This window comes from Macaca nemestrina, chromosome 20 (genome assembly GCF_043159975.1).
Source record: "Macaca nemestrina isolate mMacNem1 chromosome 20, mMacNem.hap1, whole genome shotgun sequence".
Taxonomy (NCBI): Eukaryota; Metazoa; Chordata; class Mammalia; order Primates; family Cercopithecidae; genus Macaca; species Macaca nemestrina.
Genome location: NC_092144.1, coordinates 42254069 through 42266144, shown reverse-complemented (window position 1 = coordinate 42266144; position 12076 = coordinate 42254069). Strand labels below are relative to the sequence as shown.

Genomic DNA, 12076 nt, shown 5'->3' with positions numbered 1-12076 from the left:
AATGAAGTTGGACCACGGAGGTAGAATAACTTTCAAGGCACAGGCACGTGGGCCAGAAGGCTCCCGGGGCCTGTCTGGGAGAAAGCTAAGCAAGCAGCTGAGCTTTGGAGAACAGCGGGAAGCTGTGTTCCCCTGCCTGGACAGTGTTAATGACTGACTTTGACTCTGGGGCCCAGCGCATGAGCCCTGCAGGACTGGCAGCGGCCCCCGCCTGTCGCAGTAACCAACACTGTGCTTTTGGAGCCAGCTCCCCTAGTCCAGGCCGAGCTTGCACTTGCATCTTGTTTGCTGCTGCTGAACCAAGATTCAGCTGTGCGCCTTCCTTGCAGTCTCTTGGAACCAGCAGGAGGAAACATGGGGGATACTGGCCTGAGAAAGCGGAGAGAGGATGAGAAGTCGATCCAGAGCCAAGAGCCCAAGACCACCAATCTCCAAAAGGAGGTAAGGCGGTCTCTGGCGGGGCGGGCCCTTTGCAGGTTAGGCAAGGGCGTCTGAACGAGGGGCGCAGGCAGTGAAATCCGGGCCGATCCCTAGTGACACGGCAGAAGATGTGCTCTTTGATTTGTGAATTACATATTTAAAGGGACAATCTCTGGACCTACTTCTTTCCCTCTTTCCCTCTCACCAGGGAACTCTGTATATTCTTTTTTTTTTTTTTTTTTTTTTTTAGATGGAGTGTTGCTCTGTCGCCCAGGCTGGAGTGCAGTGACGCCATCTCGGCTCACTGCAACCTCCACCTCCCCGGTTCAAGGGATTCTCCTGCCTCAGGCTCCTGAGTAGTGGGGATTATAGGCGCCCGCCACCATACCCGGCTAATTTTTGTATTTTTAGTAGAGATGGGGTTTCGCCATGTTGGCCAGGCTGGTCTCGAACTCCTGACCTCAGGTGATCCTCATACCTCGGCCTCCCAAAGTGCTGGGGTTACAGGTGTGTGCCACTGCACCCGGCTGCATTTTTTTTTTTTTTTTTTTGAGACAGAGTGTTGCTATGTCGCCCAGGCTGGAGTGCAGTGGCTTGATCTCAGCTCACTGCAACCTTTGCTTCCTGGGTTCAAACAGTTCTCCTGCCTCAGTCTCCTGAGTAGCTGGGACTACAGGCATGTGCCACTATGCCTGGCTAATTTTTGTATTTTTAGTAGAGACAGGGTTTCACCATGTTGGCCAGGCTGGCCTCCAATTCCTGGCCTCAAGAGATCTGCCCACCTTGGCTTCCCAAGTGTTGGGATTACAGGCGTGAGCCAACTTGCCCGGCCCACATATTATTTTAAGTTCATACCTGGGTGCTTTTGTGTGTTGGGCAAATGTCTAGAGGGGCCAGTAGTTTTGTTCAAACTAATGACCTTTCCAGGAATGGTCAGAAAGGGCCTCCTTTTAAAAAATTAAAAAAAAAAAAAAATTTAGAGACAAGGTCTTGCTCTGTCACCCAGGCTGGAGTGCAGTGGTACAATCATGGCTCACTGCAGCCTCGACCTCCTGGGCTCAAGTGATCCTCCTGCCTCAGCCTCCGGAGTAGCTGGGACTACAGGGGTGCACCACAATGCCCTGCCAAATTTTTAACTTTTCAAAAAATTTTTTTCTGTAGAGGCAGGGTCTTGCTGTGTTGCCCAGGCTGGTCTGGAACTCCTGGGCTCAAGCCATCCTCCCACCTCGGGCTCCCAAAGTGCTGGGATTATAGGCGTGAGTCACTGTGTCCAGCCAGAGAGGGTGTTCTGATGGTTGAGTCCCCTCTAAATGCCTGTCCCTCTTATGTCTGAATGGCTGTAGTAAGGGGAAGTACTGCCCCCAGCATAGCCTGTTCTGTCTTAGAGGCATCTACCAGGGACGGCCACTCGAGTTGGGGTGCAGTGAGCAGCTGGGGCTGGCCCTGGGCCCGGAGGGGAAGGGAGCTTGGGGCTGTGGGAAGGCAGAAAGGAGCTCCACACGGGTCACCGCGGCAGGCCCAGGCAGTTGGGAGCAGCAGGTGCTGAGCATGGAGGAGCGGGGAGGGCTTCAGGCTCCGAGGAGGAGGAAACGCAGCCCTAGGAAGCTCGGGATGGTTTCCGCTTCCAGGGCAGTGGTGTGGGTGGGGCCTCCGAGAGCTCCCATGCCTGGCAGCAGAGGGGATGGAGGAGGGACCGCACCAAGGCTTTAGGACTTGACCAGGGGGCTGGCAATGGCCTGAATGGCTTGGCCTGGGACTGGGGTCCCCAGGAGGTAGACGATGGGCTGCAGCCCTTTCCCTCTCGGCCAGTCTCAGGCCTGATCTCAGCAAGGGCCTCTTGGAACCCTGTTGGGCCCAGTGGCCACAGAGCACAGCTGAGAAATCCCCAGATGTGTCTTCTGAGCTGGGGACAGGTGTGGCGGCACACGCCTGTAACCTTAGCACTTTGGGAGGCTGAGGAGGGAGGATCGCTTGAGCCCAGGAAATCGAGGTTGCAGTGAGTCATGATCGTGCCATTGCACTCCAAGCCTGGGTGACAGAGCAAGACCCTGACTCTAAAAACTGAAAATCTGAGCTGGGTCTACCCCTCAAGTCAGGCAGCTTCAGGGTGAATGCAGGCCTCACCCACATCAGAACCCAGGCAGTCCCTCAGCAGGAGGGAGGACTCTGGAGCCAAACAGGGCTGAGATGAGGAGGAGAGCTGAGCCCTGTCCTGGAAGTGCATCCTGGCCCTGAAAGCTGACGCTGCTCCCCAGGGATCCCGCTGGTGTGCGGAGAGTCCCCAGGGTGGCAGCCTGCAGCTGGGAGCCCTTCATCCCCTGCGATCTGACTCCAAGCCCAGCCTCTTCCCAGACAGGTGAACACGGGCGCTGGAAACTTCAGGCTCTGGAGATCTGGCTGGGGGCTGCTTCTGAGGACAGGTGTTATGAGTAGAGCTTGAGTTGGACTTTTTTTTTCATCCTTGATTGGTGTGTAATTTACATACAGTGAAATGTGCAGGTTTTTTTTTTTTTTTTTTTTTTGGAGACAGAGTCTCACTGTCACCCAGGCTGGAGTGCAGTGGCTCACTGCAACCTCTGCCTCGCGGGGTTCAAGAGATTCTCCTGCCTCAGCCTCCTGAGTAGCTAGGAACAGGCGTGCACCAGAATGCCTGGCTGATTTTTGTATTTTTTAGTAGAGACAGGGTTTCTCCGTGTTGGCCAGGCTGGTCTCGAACTTGCGACCTCAGGTGATCCGCCTGCCTTGGCCTCCCAAGGTGCTGGTATTACAGGCATGAACCACCGCACCTGGCTGAAATGTACAGATCTTTAGTGCTGAGTTTGGTGAGTTTTGACAGATGTACCACCCCAGAAAGCTCCCTCCTGCCCCTTTCTGGACAGGGTCCCAGCCTTGCATTCCTGTCGCCGTGGATTCGTTTCACTTGTTCTTGAGCTTCACAGGCATGGAACCATCCGGTGTCTCTTTGAGCTGGGTTCTGTTCTGAGAAAGCTCACATCCTAGCAAATGGCACTGGGCCAGGCATGGTGGCTTACACCTGCAATCCCAGCACTTTGGGAGGTTGAGTTGGGAGGATTGTTTGAGGCCAGCAGTTTGAGGCTGCAGTGAGCTATTATCTCACTGCTGTGCTCCAGCCTGGGTGACAGATCTGACTCTAAATAAATAAGTAAATAAAAATAAGATAAAAGAAAATGGCACCCAGAAAGTTCACAGTCCCTGAATGTTTCTGTTTCTGGGAGGCCTCCGTTGCTCACCCTGCATAGAGCCTCTGGCCAGGACTCTAGGCCCTGACTTCCCTCTGCTTTGGTGGTGCACTCCTTTCTCCTCTGCCCAGCTCAGAGGCGTATCCCGAGGGCCCTTCTCATTGGCAAGCTGTCGCCAAGTCAGTCTTTTCATTGAGGGCACAGGATCATGGTTAGGCGCATGGAACCTGGGCCAGCGTCCTCCTCTGTACCTTGGGGGTGGTACAGTGTGGCCAGCTCACGGGGCTGTCACGAGAATTAATCACGTTAACATAAGCGAAGCTCCAGGAGCCGTGCCCCGGTGTTGCCAGGGCAGCCGCTCGGGGTGGAAGCGCTTGGAGCATGGGCTTTGGCTGGGGCTGCCCTGGCCGTACCAAGGCAGGGTGGCACCTGGTCTTCTGGGCTGGGTCCAGGCGTGGCACTAACACGCTCTTCCTTCCTCCACACCTAGCTGGGCCTCATCAGTGGCATCTGCATCATCGTGGGCACCATCATCGGCTCTGGGATCTTCATTTCCCCCAAGTCTGTGCTCAGCAACACGGAAGCTGTGGGGCCCTGCCTCATCATATGGGCGGTTTGCGGGGTCCTCGCAATGCTGGGTAAAGAGACTTGGCTCCCTGATGCAGCCCCCAAAGCATGCAGGGGCACGCTAGGCAGGCGCTACCTATTCAGCCCTCACCCTGCCAGTGTCCCTCTTGGCACATGTGTGGCAAACAGGTGTAAATCAGGCTGGATTGAATGTCCAACAGCTGGAGCTCAGGGCCGCCCAGTGAGGGCAGACCACGGTGGGCCCCCCCATACGCACGCAGCCCCCCGCGGGAGGAAAGCTCCCTGGGGCCAGAGCAGTGCCTCACAAGGGGCCTATGGGCCCTTCCTCTCTGCATTCCAGGCGCCCTGTGCTTTGCAGAACTTGGCACGATGATCACCAAGTCGGGGGGGGAGTATCCCTACCTGATGGAGGCCTACGGGCCCATCCCCGCCTACCTCTTCTCCTGGGTCAGCCTGATGGTCATGAAGCCCTCGTCCTTCGCCATCATCTGCCTCAGCTTCTCCGAGTACGTGTGCACGCCCTTCTACGTGGGCTGCAAACCTCCTGTAATTGTTGTGAAATGCCTGGCCGCTGCCGCCATCTGTGAGTACCCAAGCCCAGGGTGGGGTCAGAAAAGACCAGGCACAGAGGGTGTCCAGGGACCCCGCCCTCTGCTCCTTCCCAGTGAACTAGAGTCTCTGGCGAGGGGCCAGGCAGGGCCTGGTGTCAGCCTTTGCGGTACCTGTGGGTGCCGCACGCTGGGGACCCCCAGGCCCGTGGGGGCTGCAGGGAGGGGTACCGCTGGCTGTCCTGCAGGGCAGAGCTGTCGCTCGGGGCCCAGCCTCTTCTCCCGGCATGGTGGCACGTACCTGTAATCCCAGCTACTCCGGACGCTGCTTACCATGCCCTGATAATTTTTCGCCATTTGAGGCAGCCCGGCTAAATTTCAAAGGTCATCTCCAGGTTCATTTAAAAGGTCCTTAAACTCCCAGGTTGGGATCTGCCCTCTTGGAATTTGGGAGATAATGTGGTGGCTGATGGGGGAGCTGGGGTGGGCAGCAGGCATGCTGCCCGTTTCTACTAAAATACAAAAATTAGCATGCTTGGAATCTCACCACTTTGGGAGGCTGAGGTGGGAGGATCGCTTGAGGCCAAGAGTTTGAGATTAGCCCTGTCAACACAGTGAGACCCTTGCCTCTACAAAAAATAAAAACATTAGCTGCGTGTGGTGGCATGCACCTGGAGTCCCAGCTACTTGGGAGGCTGAGGAAGGGGGATCACTTGAGCCTTGGCCCTGTCTCAAAAAATAAAATAAGAGGCTGGGTGTGGTGGCCCACGCCTGTAATCCTAGCACTTTGGGAGGCCAAGGCGGGTGCATTACTTGAGGTCACGAGTTTGAGACCAGCCTGGCCAACGTGGCAAAATCCCATTTCTACTAAAATACAAAAATCAGCAGGGTGGGGTGGGGGGGCTGGGGGGCTGGTGGGGTAGCATGTGCCTATGATCCCAGCTACTGGGGAGATTGAGGCAGGAGAATTGCTTGAACCCGGGAGGTGGAGGTTGCAGTGAGCCGAGACTGTGCCTTTGCACTCCGGCCTAGAGGACAGAGTGAGACTCCACCTCAAATAAATACATAAATAAAAATAAAATTAGAAAAACTGGATGTGAGGGCAATCTGGCAGGGACATTTGTCGCCCCTCTGATCGCCAGGGTTGATTCAGGTGATCTGGCTGGCTAGGCTGGTGTCCCCTTCCTCCCTCACTGCTCCACGTGCATCCCTCCTGAAGCTGTGTGCTTGGTCAAAGAGGATGACCATCCCCAATAGAGGAGGACTGGTCTTCGGTCAAGGGTATATGAGTAGCCGCGCTCCCCCTCTAGAACCTCCAGACAAGCTCTCTACTAAAAATACAAAAATTAGCCAGTCATGGTGGTATGCACCTGTCGTCCTAGCTACTCAAGCGTCTGAGGCAGGAGAATTGCTTGAACCGGGGAGGCAGAGATTGCTGAGATCATGAGCTGAGATCATGCCACTGCTCTCCAGCCTGGGTGACACAGTGAGACTCCATCTCAAAAAAAGAAAATAAAAAATAAAAAATTAAAAAATATATAAAAGAAAGGAGACTCTCTCCAGGGCTTTGTTGAAAACCATAAATGCAGAAACTGCCCCCATCCTTCCAGTGTTCATCACGACGGTGAACTCACTGAGCGTGCGGCTTGGAAGCTACGTCCAGAACATCTTCACCGCGGCCAAGCTGGTGATCGTAGCCATCATCATAATCAGCGGGCTCGTGCTCCTGGCCCAAGGTGACCCACGGGAGGGCGGGCCCTGCACGGGCACACACCAAACTCCCTTCCACTGGGAGTGGAGCAGCCTTGCCCCACGAGCCCATCGCCAAGGAAGCGTGGCGGGAACTCAGTGGGAGGGATCCTTAGTTGCAGGGTGTATTTAATAAGCTGGGGTCACAATCATGCCCGTCTTTCCCGTGGAGATGCACTCAAGATCTGGCCGGCTGACACCCGCCGTTCACTGTCTGGCTTCATTACAGGAAACACAAAGAATTTTGATAATTCTTTCGAGGGCGCCCAGCTGTCTGTGGGAGCCATCAGCCTGGCGTTTTACAATGGACTCTGGGCCTACGATGGATGGTGAGGCGTCCTGAGATGTCCCGAGCCTGGGGGTGGGTGGGGTTCTCCAGGTGACTTTAACTCCACCTGTCATGGAAAGCAATGAGTTCCCCTCTCTGGGGTTTGGTGTGACCTTGACATTCACCCTCCCATTTCCTTTTTGGGAAGCATGTGACAACCTCTACCCTTTATTCCCGGAGACTCTGGCTCAGTCAGCCAGAGCGCTCTGTGCAGAACCCACCGGGCCAACAGGGGCTCAGGCCAATTAGACGCAGCCAGGCCCCAAGCTCGGGTTTTCTCTTTTGTTTCGGTTTCTTTTTTTTTTTTTTTTTTTTTTAGAGACAGGATCTCACTTGGTCACCCAGGCTGGAGTGCAATGGCAGAATCATAGCTCACTGTAGCCTCAAACTCCTGGGCTCCAGCCAGCTTCCCGCCTCAGCCTCCTGAGCAGCTGGGACTACAGATAGGAGCTACCATGCCCGGGTAATTTTTTATTTTTATCCTTTGTAGAGACAGAGTCTCTCTATGTTGCCCAAGCTGGTCTCAAACTCCTGCACTCAGGCAGTTCTCTCTCCTCAGCCTCCCAAAGTGCTGGGATTACAGGCGTGAGCCACCATGTCCCGCCTCAAGCTCTTGATTAAACAAAGAATACTCAATAGCTCTTCTATTTAACCTTGAAAATCATTAGTATTGGGAGCCTCTTTGAACCTATTATGGTTTGGAGGCTGCCCTACAAAAATAAATAATATCATATACATTTTATGTATTTATCGGGTTTAGTGGATGAGACTTTGTTTTTGTCTTTTTTTTTTTTTTTTTTTTTTTTGAGATGGAGTCTCCCTCTATCACCCAGGCTGGAGTGCAGTGGCGCAATCTCGGCTCACTGCAATTGCTTGAACCCCTCAGGTTCAAGCAATTCTCCTGCCTCAGCCTTCCGACTAGCTGGGATTACAGGCACCTGCCACCACGTACGCCTAATTTTTGTATTTTTAGTAGAGATGAGGTTTTACCATGTTGACCAGGCTGGTCTTGGACTTCTGACTTCAAGTGATCCGCCCACCTCAGCCTCCCAAACTGCTGGGATTACAGACGTGAGCCACTATGCCTGGTCCGTTTTTGTCCTTTAAGGAAGAAGCGTGACCATCTATAACGCTGGTTCTTCTCTCCTGCAAAGCATTTATAGATTTCATTCCCTTTTCAGACAAAGGAATATTCCATTTTTTCAAAGCCCCCTGGGGACTCACTACTCCTGATTATTCTTCAAAATCCACGTGATTCCCAAGGAGGGCAAAGACTCAACCAGCTGACAGATGTGTAGGTCTGGGTAGGAGCCCAGGCCCCACCACTAGCAGGGCCATTAACCTGGAAAGAAATTCACCTGGAATTTCTGCAGAATTTTTTTCTTTGGTAGAGAATCTTAAATGAAGCCAAAATTTATTATTGTGGGTTTCATATTGGAAAAAGAAAGTCAAGGTGTGATGCTTGTTACTTTCCTTTTTCCAGGAATCAACTCAATTATATCACAGAAGAACTTAGAAACCCTTACAGGTAACAGCTCAATCAGTGCAGGGGACAGTAGCCGGGCAGGCTGATTTCTCTTCTCCTGGTGAAGACTGGAGCTGTTTCCCTGGTTATTCCATGATGCCATGATGCCCTTTCCGACAGTGATTTTTTTTTTTTTTTTTTTTTTTTTTTTGAGACAGAGTCTTGCTCTGTCGCCTAGACTGGAGATCTCAGCTCCCTAAATTTTGTATTTTTTTAGTAGAGATGGGATTTTTTAGTAGAGATGGGATTTTGCCATATTGGCCAGGCTGGTCTTGAACTCCTGACCTCAAGAGATTCGCCCACCTCGGCCTCCCAAAGTGCTGGGATTACAGGTGTGAGCCACCACGCCCGGCCAGTGAATGGTTTCTTATGAGCTCACTATGCACGTTTAGAGCTTGGTTTGGTTTGGGGCAGAGCAGTGGCTACTAAGGGAGGGAGGAGCTTGGTCTTCCTTTACCTCTGGCTTATTCTGCTTTATAAACAGTTCCATGTGAACTGCTCTGGAGTCTGAGAGGTGGCATTCCCATTTGAAAATGTCTCATGTTCCTGCTGGGGCTCTGCTACCTGCGAATCTTCGCCCTGGAAGGGCCTCAGGGAGGGCGTCCATCTCCCACAGGAGGCTGTGGTCTGAACGTGGGTCTCCGTGTCATTGCCCCTCCCAGAAACCTGCCTTTGGCCATTATCATCGGGATCCCCCTGGTGACGGTGTGCTACATCCTCATAAATGTGTCCTACTTCACCGTGATGACTGCCACCGAACTCTTGCAGTCCCAGGCCGTGGCCGTGGTGAGTGCTCGGGCATCGCTGCTGGCGGGCTGTGGCTTGTGGGAAGGGGGTAAGGCAGGTGTCAGCACTGAAGGTGAGCTTCCTCCCAGGGAAGGAGGGCGATATTCACGGACGGGGGCACGGACTGGGCATGCACGGCATGGAGTCGGAGGCAGGGCTGGGCTAGCCAGGGTGAGGGTTTGACAGGCAAGCATGAAACAGAGGCAGAAAGTGCCAGGGAGTTGGGGGAGGTCATTATATTAGGCTGGTGCAAAAGTAATTGCCATTCCTTTCAATGGCAAAATTGGCAATTACTTTTGCACCACCCTAAATAATAATGAATCATAGAAGCTGAGAGGTGAGAGGCATTGGGGCCAGTGAAGAGGTGGCTGAGGGCCTCCTGCAGTTGCAAACAGACAACCAAGTGTTGGGGATTCAGAAGGTGGAGGAGACACAGTTTGGATAAGCATTGAGGTAACTGACCACGAGACTGGGGGCTGCTAAGGTGGGAGGGAGAATTCAGCCATTCCAGTTGGAGTGGGGGTTCGGGGAAGTGAGGGGTGAAGGTGTCAGGATATTGAAATGACCAAGAATTATGCAGCTGGGTGTGGTGGTGAGTGCCTGTGGTCTCAGCTACTTGGAAGACTGAGGCCAAGGATCGCATGAACCCAGGAGGCTGAGGCTACAGTGAGACATGATCACGCCACTGCACTCCAGCCTGGGTAACAGAGCAAGATCCTGTCTCCAAAAAAATCAAATTAAAAAATAAAGATTTGGCCGGACATGTTGGCTCATGCCTGTAATCCCAGCACTTTGGAAGGCCGAGGTGGGCGGATCACAAGGTCAGGAGTTCAAGACCAGCCTGGCCAACATGGTGAAATCCCATCTCTACTAAAAATATAAAAATTAGGTCGGTGTGGTGACACGTGCCTGTAATCCCAGCTACTTGGGAGGCGGAGGCATGAGAATTGCTTGACCCCAGGAGACAGAGGTTGCAGTGAGCTGAGTCCGCACCATTGCACTCCAGCCTGAGCAACAAGAGCGAAACTCTGTCTGATTGATTGACTGATAGATAGATAGATAGATTGATTTATGCCAGGGAGTAGTGCATAAGAGATTTCTCTTGCCATCACAATATCTGGAGGTAGGTGAGTGGCGTTCTCCTCTCTCCTCTGCAGTGGAGAAGTCAGAGGCTATGCCCTGAGGCGAGGTGGGTCCCTGGGTCCCCTGGGAGGCCAGAATAGCTTTTGGGGGCCGGCCGCTCTAGGAGGCCGAGAAGACCCTCAGGACTCATCTCGCTTCTCTCACAGACGTTTGGTGACCGTGTTCTCTATCCAGCGTCTTGGGTCGTTCCACTTTTTGTGGCATTTTCAACCATCGGTGCTGCTAACGGGAGCTGCTTCACAGCGGGCAGGTAGGGGACCCCCGGCCGTCACTCCCAGGGTGGGCAGGGGCGGCGAAACCAATGTCACCCCTGAGGAAGACACACAGCTCAAATCCTCAGGGCTCTGCCAGGCGAAACCCATGGCAGCACAAGTAGGAGACCCAAATCCAGGGGAGGGATGTGGCTTGAACCCACGCCGCAAACTGGCCAGGAAGGCATGGATGGGCCTGCACACGGGAACTGATCAAGGCTGCCTGGAATCTCAGCCTTTCCACTCCAGGGCCCTAGTTCCAAACATGGCGGGGAAGCTGTCCACGCTGAGGTGAAGGGAAGTATCACAGTTGTCCAGTGTTCCGGATGGATATATTTCCAAGTGAAATTGACAAAGTCTACATATGTTAAAAAATGAAGTACCATAAAATCATTCTTCTAAAGCCAAACCAAAATACACACCTCCAACTTCGTTCTTTGTCAAAAGCATTTTGGCTACATCCTTTGTATTTCTTTATAAATGTTTAAATTTTAATTTTAATTAACTAATTAATTTTGAGGCAGGCCTCTCGCTCTGTTGTCCAGACTGGAGCACAGTGGCATGATCTTGGCTCACTGTAGCTGCCACCTCCTCGGCTCAAGCAATCCTCCCTCCTCAGCCTCTGGAGTAGCTGGGACCACCGGCACATGCCACCACACCTAGCTAACTTTTGTATTTTTAGTTGAGACGGGGTTTCACCATGTTGTCCAGGCTGGTTTCGAACTCCTGGCTCAAGTGATCCTCCTGCCTCAGCCTCCCAAAGTCCTGGAATTATAGGCAAGAACTATCGTGCCCAGCCTTATTTTATTTTTAATTGACAAATAATAATTGTTTATATGGGCTGAGGCAGGAGGATCCCTTGAGGCCAGGAGTTCGAGACTAGTCTGGGCCACATGGTGAGACTCCGTCTCTACAAAAAGAAATTTAAAAATTAGCTGGGTGTGGTGGCCCATGCTTGTAGTCCCAGCTACTTGGGAGGCTGAGGTGGGAGGATTATATAAGCCCAGGAGTTCCAGGCTGCAGTGAGCCATGATCACACCACTGCACTCCAGCCCGAGTAACAGAACAAGACCCTGTCCCTAAAAAATAGTAACAATAATTGCGTATATGTATGTGGTAGAGTGTGATGTTTCAATACATGTAAATATTGTGGAATGAGCAAATCAGGCTAATTAACATGTATCACCTCATATACTTATTTCTTTGCAATGAGAACATTTAAAATCCACTAGCCATTTTGAAATATACACTGTTATTAACAACAGTCACCTTGCTGTGCATTAAATCACCAGAGCTTATTCCTCCCATCATACTGAAACTCTGTAGCCTTTGACCAACATTGCTGCTTTTGCCATCCCAGGCCCCTCTTCCTTCAGCCTCTGGTAACCAGCATTCTACTCTCTATTGCTATGTTTCAATTTTTAGATTTCTCATATGTTGCCGGTCATTACAACTATCTGGGCTGGTGGCACAGGGATAAGAATTTACCAAGACAGCTGTAGGTCAGGAAAGGCCAATTTATTAGAGTAAGCAGGAAA

General features: G+C 52.4%; 1 protein-coding gene across 1 annotated transcript in view; it reads left to right on the top strand.

Annotated features, from left to right (window-relative positions):
• Window positions 1-335: 335 nt before the first annotated feature.
• LOC105495591 (solute carrier family 7 member 9) overlaps window positions 336-12076 on the top strand; it is a 29621-nt gene continuing 17880 nt past the window's right edge. Inside the window, exons 1-8 of the mRNA XM_071085981.1 lie at window positions 336-441; window positions 4111-4258; window positions 4549-4791; window positions 6367-6492; window positions 6735-6834; window positions 8317-8361; window positions 9021-9144; window positions 10434-10537. Coding sequence (XP_070942082.1) covers window positions 355-441; window positions 4111-4258; window positions 4549-4791; window positions 6367-6492; window positions 6735-6834; window positions 8317-8361; window positions 9021-9144; window positions 10434-10537 — 977 coding nt within the window. The 5' untranslated portion in view covers window positions 336-354. The remainder of the gene's footprint in view (window positions 442-4110; window positions 4259-4548; window positions 4792-6366; window positions 6493-6734; window positions 6835-8316; window positions 8362-9020; window positions 9145-10433; window positions 10538-12076) is intronic.